This window comes from Hippocampus guttulatus, chromosome 18 (assembly GCF_054856545.1).
Source record: "Hippocampus guttulatus isolate MCC_2025c chromosome 18, RoL_Hgut_1.0, whole genome shotgun sequence".
In the NCBI taxonomy this organism is placed as follows: domain Eukaryota; kingdom Metazoa; phylum Chordata; class Actinopteri; order Syngnathiformes; family Syngnathidae; genus Hippocampus; species Hippocampus guttulatus.
Genome location: NC_141278.1, coordinates 12,306,807 through 12,321,563, shown reverse-complemented (window position 1 = coordinate 12,321,563; position 14,757 = coordinate 12,306,807). Strand labels below are relative to the sequence as shown.

Sequence of the window (14,757 nt, the reverse complement as noted above, 5' to 3'; positions counted from 1 at the left end):
CAGCGGACGAAGATGTTCAGTGACATTAAACAATGCACTTTATATCCCCTCCTTTCCTCAAGCAATATTTTCAGTGAAGTGTGCCACTGCCAGCGGTGCCAAGGTCATCTTCAAGGAAGGTAAAGACAGTCTTGTGGTACCTCCATCCATCCATTGTCCGAACCGCTTGATCCTCACTAGGGTCGCGGGGGGTGCTGGAGCCTATCCCAGCCGTCTTCGGGCAGTAGGCGGGGGACACCCTGAATCGGTTGCCAGCCAATCGCAGGGCACACACAGACGAACAACCATCCACGCTCACATTCACACCTAGGGACAATTTAGAGCGTTCAATCAGCCTGCCATGCATGTTTTTGGAATGTGGGAGGAAACCGGAGTACCCGGAGAAAACCCACGCAGGCCCGGGGAGAACATGCAAACTCCACACAGGGAGGCCGGAACTGGAATCGAACCCGGTACCTCTGCACTGTGAAGTCGACGTGCTAACCACTGGACTACCGGGCCGCCCAGTCTTGTGGTACCTAACGGCACAAAGTTTGACATTCATGTGTCCAAACGAATGTATTATCTACAAACTGAATGTCATGAAAGTGATGTGTGTAATGTCAGTCATGACATACAAACATGGCACGAAATCATGGGCCACTGCAATTACGATGACATTCTTTAGTTGCAGGGTGTGACAGTGGGTATGCACATTAAAGGTGACAAACGTAGACCCGACAAAGAATGTACTGTATGCATTGAAGGCAAGTTTACCCAGACGAGAAATAGAGATGCAGTTGAGAAAGTAAACACCCCACTTGACTTGGTTACAACTGACTTAGCCGGACCGTTGAGCAATGAATCTATTTACGGTTTCAAATATATGCAGTCTTTCACAGATGTATGTACAAGGGCAGTATTTACTTACTTTCTCAAATCGAAAAGTTATGCAGTACAGGCAACAGAAAAGTTTTTGGCGGATGTAGCGCCTTACGGCACTGTAAAATGTATTCGGTCCGACAATGGAACCGATTTCACAAACGCAGTTTCAGACACTATTGAGAAAGAATGAAATCAAGCATGAAACGTCCTGTCCCTATTCCCCACACCAGAATGGGATTTCAGAGAGGGAGGGACGCACTCTTTTTGAGATGGCAAGATGTAAGCTTATTGATAGCAATTTACCCAAAAGCCTTTGGCACTATGCGGTCCAAGAAGCTGCCTACACGAGAAACAGATGCTTTAATAAGCTCATGGGTACTCTCCTTCACAGCACTAACCGGCAAGAAATGTGATTTATCAAAAATGCACAAATTTGGATCAGAGTGCTATGCCTATCAACAAGAAAAAGGTCAATTTGATCCAAGATGTGAAAAAGGGGTCTTTGTAGGACACGACAAGGGAAGCCCTGCTTTTCAGGTTTATTACCCCGATAAAGGAAAAGTACAAAAGCACAGATTAGTGAAATTTGTCACGAAGACAACCTGTGAGAGTACAACCCAGACACAAGAGGTTGGCCTCGACTCCATTGCAGATGTTGGGATGGGTGGAACACCGCAGCTGGGTACCCTGAACAGAGACATGGAAACAGAAGTGTCACAGTCACCAGAGGATCTTGGCGAGAAGCACCCTCGAGTGACACCACAAACCTCTACGTATCCCAATAGAGAGCGTAAACCCCTAGTTACTTCTCTGATTATACTCAAGATGGGAGTAGTGACGAAGATAGCATGCTCACTAGCGTAGATTACTGCTACAGAGTAGTTTGTGGTATACCACTTCAAGGAGGCCATGGCATCCACTGAGTCAAGGAAATGGAAACAGGCAATGGATAAAGAGATGAAGTCAGTGGGGGTTCTGGATCAATTTCACTGAGGGGGCCGGGCTGGGGCCAGGGGTTTTGATGGAGGGGCACATTCAACCCAGGGCTAAAAAGACAGATTCGAAATCTTATTTGACTTTTTATTTTTTCAAACTTTGAAATTGTAGTCATAACATTACAGTGATGAGAAGAAAAAACAGTATTAGGAGGGCTAAAATGTCTGCAAGCGTAAAAGTACGCCGTGTCCACCTGTTGAGAATATTCAAGCCAGGGGATGATATGGTACCAGCTTGCCGGGGACAGAAATTGCAAATACACTGAAGCTAGATGTTTTACATGCATATAATTATCCAAATTTTAAAAGGCAATGTCTTATATATTGATCCTGTTAAATAAAGATTAAAATAAAAAAAGGGAGACTAAAAAAGTTACACACACACACACACACACACAGAACAGGATCGTGTTCTTTTCAGCATCACATACCTGATGGTCCAGTGCTTGTTGAAGCGCAAATATCCTCTGTCTGTGTCTCACACTCCACTTCTATTGCAGTCTCGTCTTCCTCATTCTCAGGATCTTCATTTGTATCCCTTTCCTGCTCTGTGTCCTCGCTCTCAAAATAAATGAATCCCGTGTCCTCTGACTCTCCCTCTCTGGTGCTTTCAACTTGCTCCTCTTCAGAACTCTCACCACCATCATCATCTGACTCTCTCTCTGTGTCTGGATCAATTTGTTTCTTTTTCATATAGAAATATGATATTACATCATATCCGTTTTTCTTTTCATTTTTAACGTTAAATGTTTAAGTGAAGAGGAATTAGAATTAATAATGCTACTGTTACATCGAAAATATAAATGGTGTGTCGAAAATAGCACTCGTGTCGTGGTAATTTCCTTCTCTGCGGACTGCTTCTCATTTTCCCGCTCATTTTTAAGTGGTGCAGCGCACTAAAGGGTCCGACGAGAATGTTAAATAGCGCACTTTGGTTCCATTCCACCTTTCGCATCGGTGACTCGGCGCGACTGCGTAATCTACGCTTGGAGGGGGGGGGGGCCCGTGCCCCCCCCCCCCAGAACCACCACTGGATGAAGTCCTTAGAAGAAAACCAGATATTTACCCTGACTAGCCTACCAGAAGGCAGGAAAACAGTGGGAGGGAGATGGGTTTATTCAATCAAGGAGAACAGTGAAGGACATGACCAATATAAAGCAAGGTTTGTAGCTAAGGGCTATAGTCAGAGGGCAGGCATAGACTATGGTGAGACCTTCTCACCCACAGCAAATTTGACTAGTGTGAAGTGGTCATGCAGAAGGCAGCCGAAGAAAATTTGATATTACATCAAATGAACGTAAAAACGGCCTACCTTGCACCCATTGACCGAGACATTTACATGGAACAGCCTGAGGGTTATGAAAAAGTGGGAGCAAAGTTGGTGTGTAAACTACAGAAATCTACTTACGGTTTGAAACAGTCGGGCCGCAATTGGAATGAAATGCTTCACAAATGCTTGACTGACAATGGCTTTACACAGAACCCGGCTGACCATTGTGTCTACACAAGAGAGTCTACAAAGACAGGAAAAATCATCATTGTTATTTGGGTTGATGACCTCATCATCGCAGCCACTAACATTGAGAGTCAAAAACAGGTGAAAACTATGCTTTCCAGTCAATTTAAGATGAAAGACCTAGGCAGGCTAAAACACTTTCTGGGCATAGAATTCAGCCAATCTGATCACTGTGTGAAAAATGACACAAGAAAAGTATGTAGGTTAACTATGTTACGTTTATATGAATATTTTTGTTGCACAGTGTAATAGTCACTCATAAGTGGGAGTGTTGGGATTGTATGATTACCTTTTTCTACTGAGCCAGTAGAGGGCAGTATGACTCTAACTTTTGTTTCATAGTGAGTGACGTGGTCGGCCCTATTAAATGGGACATGCCTTTTTCTGTCCCTTCTTTCCACCTGTTCAATAAAACACGCCGATACATGGCTGATGGAAACACCTCGCTCAACTTGTCATTCTTGGATGTTAGGCAGAAGGATGCCAATCTGCACGTGCTGTGAAGCGACTCTGCTAACACAGACACTACTTCATCCATGACCCCGGAAAATAACATTTCCTATTGTTAGGGGGTTTGGGCAAGAGGTGGATCACTTTAAATTATGAAACAAATAAGATTTACAAGCATTCAAGAAGAAAAAAATGGTATTCAAAATGGATGCTTGCAAACCTTATTTGTAAACATTACGAGTCCTGAGTCTGCCGAAGACAAGTCCGGTAGCCCAGAAATAACACCAGACGCTCCGCCCCTAAAATGTTCGCAACGGATTTGTAACAATATAACAAAAGGTCAATTTTGACTGGAAAAAAGCGGAATTCCGCCAAAAAGTGGAAAAATCTCATCCCTGCCTAAACGTCTCTCAATGATGTCAGCAGTGCGTGTGATTTACTTGGGGGGATCTTTTTTTCTTTTGTAATTTTTATTTGTTTTTAAAAAAAAATATTTCAGACAAAGTTTTACATTTACATCCACCCCCAGATTGTAAACCTGGCGCGATCAGCCAGCAGCGGCTTCATTTGGGGCAGGGGCCACAACAGCTCCCGGCGCTGCTTACTGAGAACATCGTGCTTTCACCACACAGACTCCAAAAGTCTCCAAGAACACCAGAAAAAGTCGCGAGATTGTTACTAGTCACATATTAAAAAAAAAAAAAAGAGTCGCTCGAGATCATCTGAATACTCACTAAATATAGCGTCAAAGTCGCTGAGTTAGGCAGCACTGACTTGCTGTCATGTCATAAAAAAAAAAAAAGAAAAAGCAAAAAATATATTTTTTTTTCCAACACACGTCACGGTCACCTTGGTATCTGTCCGTGGTTGACTGGTTGGGCACCTCTGCCCAAAGGCAGTGGTTCTCAATTATTTTCTGTCATGCCCCGCCCCCACCCTCAACAGCAGGACGATAAATAGTATCATTTGTCAATAAAATTGTGATAAGTACACCTTTGCATAACACTATCCTTAGTAACGTAAAAGAGAATAAAAAGAAAGAAATATGGACCAACTTACAACAAAGAATAGCTTTTAACTGGAACAGAAAACATTTAAAGTGCATCTGAAATTCAAAAATAACATTAAAACCTTAATTTTATTATAAATATTTTTTGACTGACCATGTCAAACCGTACGACATTGAAAAATAAAATTACATAAAATCAGTAACTAATAATGCATTCAAACTAATCAACATTATCTCAGGAGCAAAATATTTAAAAAAAACTTTAACCAACAAAACAGAAATACATAAAATAATTTGTGCTGGGTTTTTTTTAATCGTCTGGATTAATGGCTAGAGTAGCAGTCACAAAGCGGGATGATTGATGGCAACATTCGGCACGTTTTCGCTGAAAAAAACTCAAGTGGCTTCTCAGCGTGATTGTTGTGTAGCCACATTACACTAATTAAGATTTGGCCCTTAAGAGAAGTTAGTTTCAGACGTCTTGCTTGCCTTAACACCACACCTCTTGGATCCAACTCTTTCAGGACCAGACGAACGTCGTCTTTCCTGACAAGAAGTCCTTATCCTCTGCACTTACTGTACATCCACCTGTAACTGGTTGCGAATAAAGTCAACCAGGACCCCCAAGTATTCTGACGAAATAGACATCTTTTGTTCAACACTCGCGTCAGATGTCTTTTGCTTATTTGGAAATCGTATTTAAGCTCAAGAAGAGATTTCCTATCTTTGTGCCAATTTCAAAGTAAAATTCCATTAAACTCACCAACGGGTGTGTCACGTTCCGTATTTGACAGCAGGGGGCAGGCGTTCTTGCTTGCCGCCTGCACACCTGCCACCCATTAGTTGACGATTGCACCTGCTATATCTAGGCACTCCGACAGTCAACTCACTGCCGGAGTATTCCATGCCGTGCCATTTGCTATCGTCTATTTCCTTCTCGGTTAAAACTGACTTCTTGACTATATTGCGTGCCTTAATATTCCTCTCGTGTTTGATTGGTATTTTACTTAAGAACTTTCTCCTTGCCGTTTTTGTTTCGCAAGCGTTTTCTGTTATTTTCCTGGTCCTCTTTTTTACCAGCGTTTTCGGTTGCTTCGTTATTATTTCCTGGCCCTCTTTTGACCAGCGTTTTCTGTTGTCCGTTTAGACGGGGATTTTGTGTTATAATTTCATTTTTTATGACAAAATTCTTTTTCTGTGTCTGCTGTTTCGGGGATCCACTTACCTCTAGTAGTTGTGCACGAAGCGATTATTCTGTCGCTTCGGGCTCAACGTGACAGGGTGAAAACCTTCCATGTTTGTTGTTTTCGGTTACTCGGACAATGACGATGAAGTACATCAATGTGCATTTAAAATCAAAGATTGCAAGATCGCGCAAAACTTTGCGAGGGAACGCAAAACTTTGCGAGGGAATGCAAAGTTTTTTGCGGGGGGTTTTCCCTTCTATGTCTCCTCAGGGGCTCCGTAATCTGGCAGAGTAAGAATGAGGAACATGAAGCCAATGAGAAATACATAGAGTTACATAACACATTTCCTAACAAAATAAAAATATATATATTCAGGGTCACAAATGCAGTTTTCCATCCAAGTTAGTCTTTTTCAATCAGTGCTTTTCTTATTTGACAAACATTGAACAAAGCACTTCCTCATGCACAGTACTCGCCATAAACAAATCCTCACTGAGACGCAGAAACACATCATTACTTGCAGTCAAACATTTTAAACTTTTACCTGAACTATGATTATATGAGGCAGCCCTGCCACAAAAGCAAGTCTTTTGTGAAACTATGAAAAACTGCAATAAAGCAATACGAAAGCGTCTAAATGAAAATCCGTTCACTATCACTCCATCCACAGCAGGACCTTTTTTAAACACTTTCAAATCATATAATATTCAAAGAAACAAAACAAAAATATACCTTAAAAATAAAAATGTATAAACACAAACACAATCTGAAAACTGACTGAGGTAAAACCAAATTTCAAAACCAACACATTTTGGGCAAAACTTTGTTGGCTTTCAATTCGCTGCACTTTCAAATTCAGTCATTCTTGGAGCATGAATTGATTAAACCTGCTCAGATGAGAAGCCAAAACTTCATCAATGATGGCTCACCTCACCAACGCACTTGTGATTCTTAACCTGATACTTTCATGAGAGGCTTTGGCCACAAATTGAGCAGGAAAATGGTTTCTTACCGGTGTGTGTTCTTGTGTGTATTTTTAAGTATGCCTTTTGAAAGAATCTTTGACCACAAACTGTGCAGGAAAGTCTTCTCACTAGTGTGGGTTCTTGTATGATTTCTCAAAGATGTCTGCTCTGAAAATCTTTGGCTACAAAATGAGCAGGCAAAAGGTTTCTGACTAGCGTGCCTTCTTTTGTGACGTTTTAACGTTACCTTGTGAGAGAATGTTCGGCCACAGTCTGTGCAGGAAAAAGGTTTCTCGCCAGTGTGGGCTCTTGTGTGACCTTCCAAGTCGCCTTTCCGAGAGAATCTTTGGCCACAGTCTGTGCAGGAAAAAGGCTTCTCACCAGCGTGGGTTCTTCTGTGATGTCTTAAGGTTTCCTTATCTGAAAATCTTTGACCACAAGATGTGCAGGCAAAAGATTTCTCACCTGTGTGGGTTCTTGTGTGCCGAATTAACCTTGCCTTCATAGAGAATACTTGACCACAGTCTATGCAAGTAAAAGGTTTCTCACCAGTGTGGGTTCTTGTGTGGACTGTTAAGTGTGCCTTCTGAGAGAATTTTTGGCCACAAACTGAGCAGGCAAAAGGTTTCTCACCAGTGTGAGTTCTTGTGTGTATAGTTAGGGTTCCCTTCTGAGCGAATGTTTGGCCACAAACTGAGCAGGCAAAAGGTTTCTCACCAGTGTGAGTTCTTGTGTGTATTTTTAAGGTCCCCTTCTGGGAGAATGTCTGGCCACAAACTGAGCACGAAAACGGTTTCACACCAGTGTGGCTAAACATATGCCTCTTCAAACTACACTCATAAGCATAACTATTCCCGCATTGAGAACATTTCCAGGGTTTGTCACTTTCGCATGTCAGATCACCTTCAGACGGTTCATCACCGGTCTCAGTAGAATGCTGCGTTATGTCATCACCACCTGACGGTGGCGGTGAGAGGTCATCTGCTTGTGATCCTCCATCACATTCTGATGTCACGTGTTGACTTGAGATGGTGCCGCATGGAGGTCGCACCCCTCCGCACGCTTCATTTTGACCAGCATCTTCACTCTTCAAAGGGCCACTAGTCAATGGCAACTTGAAAATAGACTCCTTCTCCTCCTCTTTGATGTAGGGAGGCTCTTCTTCTCCATCCTTGGTGAGGAGGTGCTCTTCCTGCTCCTCTTTGATGTGAGTGTGCTCTTCCTCCTTTTTAATGAGAAGAGGGTCTGGATCCTCTTTTTCTTGAATGCAGGGGAGCTCTTCATCTTCCACTTCCTCCTTCATGTGGTTGGACTCTGGATCCTGCTTTCCAGGACCAAAATCTTCACTGACGTCTTCAAAACACAAGAAGACAAAGACAAAACGTTTAATATTAATTCTCATGTTTAAACTTTGAATTTTTGCATGGTTGTTTATATTTAATACTCAAGGTCAATTGGAACTTTAGGCTATTACAATAAAAAGGTAAAAAGGTGTTTAGTGGCAAAACGATCGACCCAAAGAGGTTGCTGTAGTTTATCTGCCCGCATAAGGTTATATCAAATGTTATTAAAAGACCGGTGACAAAAGTTGACAAGAGTGTCAGACTTGAGGTTGGGTTTTGTGTGTTTCTTTTTTTCACATTTTAGAAGATCCAGCACTAGAGAGTGAAAGTTGTGTCCGCAGGATTAACGCATCCCTTTTTTTCTTTCTTTTGAAATTAGACAATGGTTTGAAGCGGCGGTTCCGATAACGGATGGATGGATCTCAAGGAGCTCCACCTGTTATAGAACCACTTTGCTAAACACAAACTGGACCACCTGGTGCTCAACACCTCCATGTGTAACTGGCTGCTGGACTTCCTGACGGGGAGACTACAGGCAGTTCGGGTATGCAGAAATACTTCCGGCACCATTATGATGAACACGGGGCCCCCGCAAGGATGTGTGCTGAGCCCCCTCCTCTTCACTCTGCTGACCCGCGACTGCACTCCCTCATCTAGCTCCAACCTCTTCATTAAATTTGCGGACGACATCAACAACCATGATGAGACAATCTACAGGAGTGAGGTGAGCAGGCTGGCCTTGTGGTGCAAAGACAACCATCTAGACCTGAATGTGGAGAAAACGAAGGAGATTGCTGTGGACTTCAGGAGAACGCACACCCAGCATGCTCCGCTGACCATCGATGGTACTGCAGTGGAGATGGTGAGTAGCACCTTGGTGTGCACATCTCTGAAGACCTGACCTGGAGCCTAAATACTACCTCACTGGCCAAAAAAGCCCACCAGCGCCTGTACTTCCTCCGCAAACTGAGGAGAGCAAGAGCCCTGCCCCCCATGAAGCAGACATTCTGTATAGTGGCACCATCTTGACCAGCTGCATCACCGTGTGGTACGGCGCTTGCACCATGTCCTGCCCAAAGAGTCTGCAGCGCATTGTGAGAGCAGCTGAGAAGACCACTGGTGTTTGTCTTCCTCCACTCGCGGACATTTACAATTCTCGTCTGACCCGCAAAGCCATCCATATCGCAGGTGACCCTGCCCACCCATCTCACAGCCTCTTCGACCTGCTGCCGTCGGGGAGGAGACTGCGGAGTCTCTGTGCTAGAACCAGCAGGCTCAAGAACAGCTTATTCCACCAGGCGGTCAGGAGACTCAACTCCCTCAATGTTCTGCCTCCAACCCCACCACCACTGCCTCCTGCCACAGACGGTGACCCTCCCTCAGCATTTAACATCCGATTATTGCACTTAAAACAATTCACTACCTAAACTTGAACGTGCAATAATCACAAGTGCCCTTGGTTGTCTGTTGTTTGCTATTTATTGTTTTATTTGCTCATATTTATACCGCATATTTATGTCTTTATCAGAGATGTGTTCCTCGAGGAGGACCGGCTCGAGGACCGAAGGGCGGTCCTTGGTCCTCGGCCTTGGCCTCGGAGTCAAGTCCTTGGTCCTTGGCCTTGGCCTCGGAGTCAAGTCGGATTGCCGGTCCTCGGATACAATGAGGGATTAGAGCAAACCTGGTCAAATTACGGCCCGCGGGCCGGATCCGGCCCGCTGGTCTTTTTAATCTAGCCCGCCGATGGTTGGCACAGTACACAATTAAGGTTCGATGTAAATGATTGTATTCATTTCATTTGGACTTGTAATGACAGGCATTTCAACGCCAGGTGGCGCAGTTACTTGAAGTTGCAGAGCACAGGGAGGGAGGGGGAGACGATACGGAAGCCCGCAGTAGTAGCGCTAAATTAAGTAACTCCGCTCGATACGACGGAATAAGTGTGTCCGCACCGCTATTTGCAATCATTGATTGCAAAACGACGACATGCAAGTGTCTCTTTATTGCAGTGAGTTTTACTGGAATTGCGAACATTTTTACGTCCTGTAGATCATGGCATCCAAACGAAGAGGAACAGTAAGTGAAGTGCACCTGATTAAACGAAGCGGGTTACAAAGTACGAAACATTCAAGAGACGCATGGAGTCTGAAAGACTCAAATCTACGAGACTTCGAAAAACAAGGAAGTGATTCTTGCTCAGTCCGATTCTGGGTGTTTCCATGCTCAGGGTGAATTGTAGGCGGCTCGACGGACAGTCGAATAAATAAACGTTTCCTGAAATGGTTTGACTGTTATCGTGCTAAAAATTTACCGCAAACCGGACCGCTAATAAGAGAGCAATCAATTTCCATAGCAGTATGGGCATCGAAGACTTCGAAGCGTCCCGTGGCTGGCTTCAAAAGTTCGATGCACGACATCAGCTGAGCAACGCTGTCATGTGTGGTGATCGAGGGGAGGTCAAGTTCGAGACAGTGAGCGGAAAGAAAGCCACCAGGTCTTTTACGTGTCTCATTTGGGAGAAAATAGTCCTAATTTTGTTATATTTTGTCATACAGTATAACTGTACTGTATGCTGCAGCTTATGGGCAATATATTGTTGCACTTTGTTGCTTGTGTTGTCACACATGTACAGTATGTTGTTAACATACTTGGACGTTCATCACAGTTGTTTCACTGTTCTCATTTAAAAAAAAAAAAGTACGGTAATACTTTAATATTTTTGTTCTGTGGATGTTTGGTATGGACTGTCAACATATACATTTTTTTATATGTACCGTATCTTGTGCTGACCCGGTCCACCTGTCAAATTTAGAAATCAATGTGGCACCCGAGCCAAAAGGTTTGCCCACCCCTGGGCTAGATTGATCTCTCCTGAACAAGAAAAAAATCAAAACACTGAAACATGCTTGCTTATATTTTTTCTACATTGTTTGGCAGTTAGGACAAAAAAATGTGAGTTCTGTTACATTATTACTGCCATACAAAGACAATTGTGCTATCTTCATGGGAAATTTAAAATCAGAAAGCATTGTAGTGTTCATCTTACTGAAAAAGAGTTACAAGTGTTGCACAATTAGAATTGTTTTGCATAATTTCACTGAAGAAATCATTTTTCTGTAAAATAACTGCACTTTCATTATCTAGAAATAATACATACTCTTATCAGCTTCTGTAAACAATGTCATTCACTTATTTCAACATAGAAATAAAATCGAAATCAGGAGTAGATTTCTAACTTTTGGCCCGGCCCTCCACAATATTTTCTCACTAAACTCACATGTGACGTATGCACAGAACGCAAGAGCGAAATACGACGCGAGGCACGATTACGAGGCAAATTGGTCTAATATTAGATTTGTAGGCTAATCACTGTGAAAAATCTTATGAAACAGTATTGGTTATTCTATAATTTACTGGTTGTAGCATGTTAACTTTATGAATAAAACATTCGTCACAAGGTGTAGTCATGCTAATGTTAACTGTTGGTGGAACTAATGATGACGTGTTAAATTCTTTCGTCAAATTGATCGGAGATTACACATGCATCGTCTTGGGAAGAGGATGTCAAGACACATCAAAACTTACCTGTATTAATGATCACCAGTCAATTAATCTTTGCAGTGTGAGATTGGAAAAAATACTCTGATGATGCCACATGAGTACACCCGTTTTTGATCCATTTATTTTTTGGAATAAACCTGGAGTACACAGCTACTGATGTAATGTTCATTGTTAATGCATCGTTTTCAAACATTGACCCTTGAAACATTAGACTTTTGAGTTTCGGAATTCTTGATTATCAATATCGGTCAAAATAGAAAAATGGGTTCCCATGATGAACGTTTACGGAACCCAACATTTGTTATCGTGGTTTCCCATTGGGTAATCCGACGGAACCGAAAAACGGTTACCATGAATTTCCGAAATCCTCAGGCCTGCTCCTGAATTATTTAAAATTTTGCAGCATTTGTTTATCATTGCATGTATATGTCATTGTTTGTGTTATCATATGCAATTGAATAAGTAGACCCTTTCAGAATTTGAAATTTGGGACTCTCTCAATGCATAATGGCACTCATACTTTTCTGATCAGCAAGTCCCTGGGACTCGCTGCCGGTAAACTGTAAAATTATCACTGAGAGATTACCGCTTTTTCTGCACTCAGTGATTGACTTATATGCAAAGTCATTTCTCAACTTGTGTTGTGTCATGCTTGTTGAGTGTTGATTTACTTCATATTAAGAAACTACTGCACCAAAACATTAATTCATAAATGTATACCACATGATTTTTTTTTCAGTATAAATCACACATACCCTGACTGTTCTACTCATTGAATAAAAACACTTCATTCAAGCGTTAGGGAGTGCAAGGGGTTATGATGGAGGGGTGTTGCAAATCATGAAGACCTGCCAAGTGATATGATAGCATTGTTTTATACATGTCCTCAGCAAGGCCTCAGTTTCAAAATCAGTCCTTGGTCCTTGGCCTCGGAGGCAAGTCCTTGGTCCTTGGCCTCGGAAAATTTCTCAAGTCCTTGGCCCGGAAAATTTTCCAAGTCCTTGGCCTTGGCCTTGGCCTTGGCCTCGGAGTCAAGTCCTTGGCCTTGGCCTCGCGTTGCCGGTCCTTGGACACAACACTGGTCTTTATGTATTTTTATGCAGTTCAGTTTGCCGCCCTTATTTTTAGCCGTGTGTGTTTCAATGCACTACATGTTTGCACTGTGGTTAAGAGAAAAAAGTAATTCCACCTGCGGTGTATGTTGCACAAAGAGCATATTTGACAATAAATCTTGATTTGACTTGACTAAATTCCTCTGACATGAAGTTGAGATTTTAAAAAAACCTTTCCATGCTCTTTGCTGTCATGTCGTCTGTTGTTTTCAAAATTATACTTTAAAAAATATATACAGTATATATATTTTTAAAAACCTGAAGAAGCTATGGGGCGGGGAGGGGGGCTTGCTGAGATTTTAGGTAATCCAGTTTCACTGTTTGTAAGATAACAAAAGCTTTATTTGTCTCACAATGGAGAAATTCGCAATTTACAGCAGCAACATTTGGAGGGAAGAAAGTAGAAAAAACATGAAGTATTTGCATGTACAAAATTTAAAAAAATGTCAAGCACATGTCAGGAAGAGCTCAAATCGTCAAAAATACCAGAAAGCAATCATGCAAATTGAAGCTTTACTTTCTTGTAAAGTAAAAAAAAATCACAAGGAGATTGGATGACAAATCACCTTCATGATATTTGTCGATAGGAAGTGTCTGACCAGCAGCCATCTTGGTCCCGTTTTAGGTATGAAGAGACATCATTAAAACATTAATAAAACGAAATCTGCGCAAATGCGTTATTTCAGAATTGTGTAAAGTGGTAGCCCATAGCAGCGACCAAAAAGTAGCTCTCACTTTTAAAACGGTTGGTGGCCCCTGCAATCGATCGAAAGAATGACAAGTACCAAACCTGCTTTGGTCGACCAAACTCGAAACCTCTCGAAACCAGCGTCATCTTCCTCTTTTGCCCCGAGCAAATCATCCTCGTAATCTGCCGTTCCCCTGCACACATTTTTACATGAGTCATTACATTTCACACTCACTCTCAATCTCTGCAGGGCGACGAAATGCGTCTTTGCTAGCAAGCTAGGCTAAGTAAGTAAACTAGGCCAAAAAGCTTGAGCGAATGTTATCGTCCAATAGAGGATTTACATACTGCATCGAGACTTCCGTGCGTTCAGGTGTAGTGAAAGAAGAGGGGTGGTATTTTGAAGCGTCCAATTTTTAATTAAGTGAAGCGGGTGTAAGTAGTGTGTTCGGCGTCGGTACAGGCCGCAACAACGATGTACGGCAACGTCTTTCAAACAAACTTAAGCGCAACGCGAAACGCAGGTTAGTGATTGTGTGAATACCTCTGCATTTAAGAGCTGTGTAAATCAACACATGAGAATCCACAAAAGGGGGAAAACTTTATCCTGCTTATTTTTTAGTAAAAGAGTCTCTAGAAGGATAAGGTCAAGAAACACGTGTGCTGGTGAGGAATGTGGTGATCAAGCTTTAACCATAAAACAGGATCCCTCGTTTTTCATGGTTAAAGGGGACCATAAACGCCATGCGAAAGGTGAAAAGAGAAGGGAGGATTTGCCTCACTTTAGGAATTTTTGTGAATGTGTATGTGGGGACCAGCATTATTTAAAAATGCAAACAGTATTTATACTTTACATATTTGAGAGTATACAGTGCGAAACGTGTTTTTCAGATCTGCATCTATCTGACACACTTTAGCTTCGTCGCGAGTCTCGATCACATTCGGCATTCGCGAGAAAGGGTTTTAGGAAGGCGAACACGGATTGGTTGTGATTTGCATTTGCCGATATAGCGACCAATCACAACAAGTAAGACATCATACACGTCCAATCGCAGGGCTGTTTACAA

At 42.4% G+C, this 14,757-nt stretch overlaps 1 protein-coding gene across 1 annotated transcript; it reads right to left on the bottom strand.

Moving 5' to 3' along the window:
- Nucleotides 1-4,888: 4,888 nt before the first annotated feature.
- On the bottom strand, nucleotides 4,889-14,177 carry LOC147191269 (uncharacterized). The gene is made up of 3 exons (XM_086136714.1): nucleotides 14,039-14,177; nucleotides 13,793-13,884; nucleotides 4,889-8,339 (listed from the first exon to the last, which is right to left on the bottom strand). The coding sequence occupies exons 1-3, from the start codon at nucleotides 14,041-14,043 to the stop codon at nucleotides 7,030-7,032; spliced, it is 1,407 nt and encodes a 468-aa protein (XP_085992840.1). The 5' UTR covers nucleotides 14,044-14,177; the 3' UTR covers nucleotides 4,889-7,029.
- Between the last annotated feature and the right edge of the window lie 580 nt (nucleotides 14,178-14,757).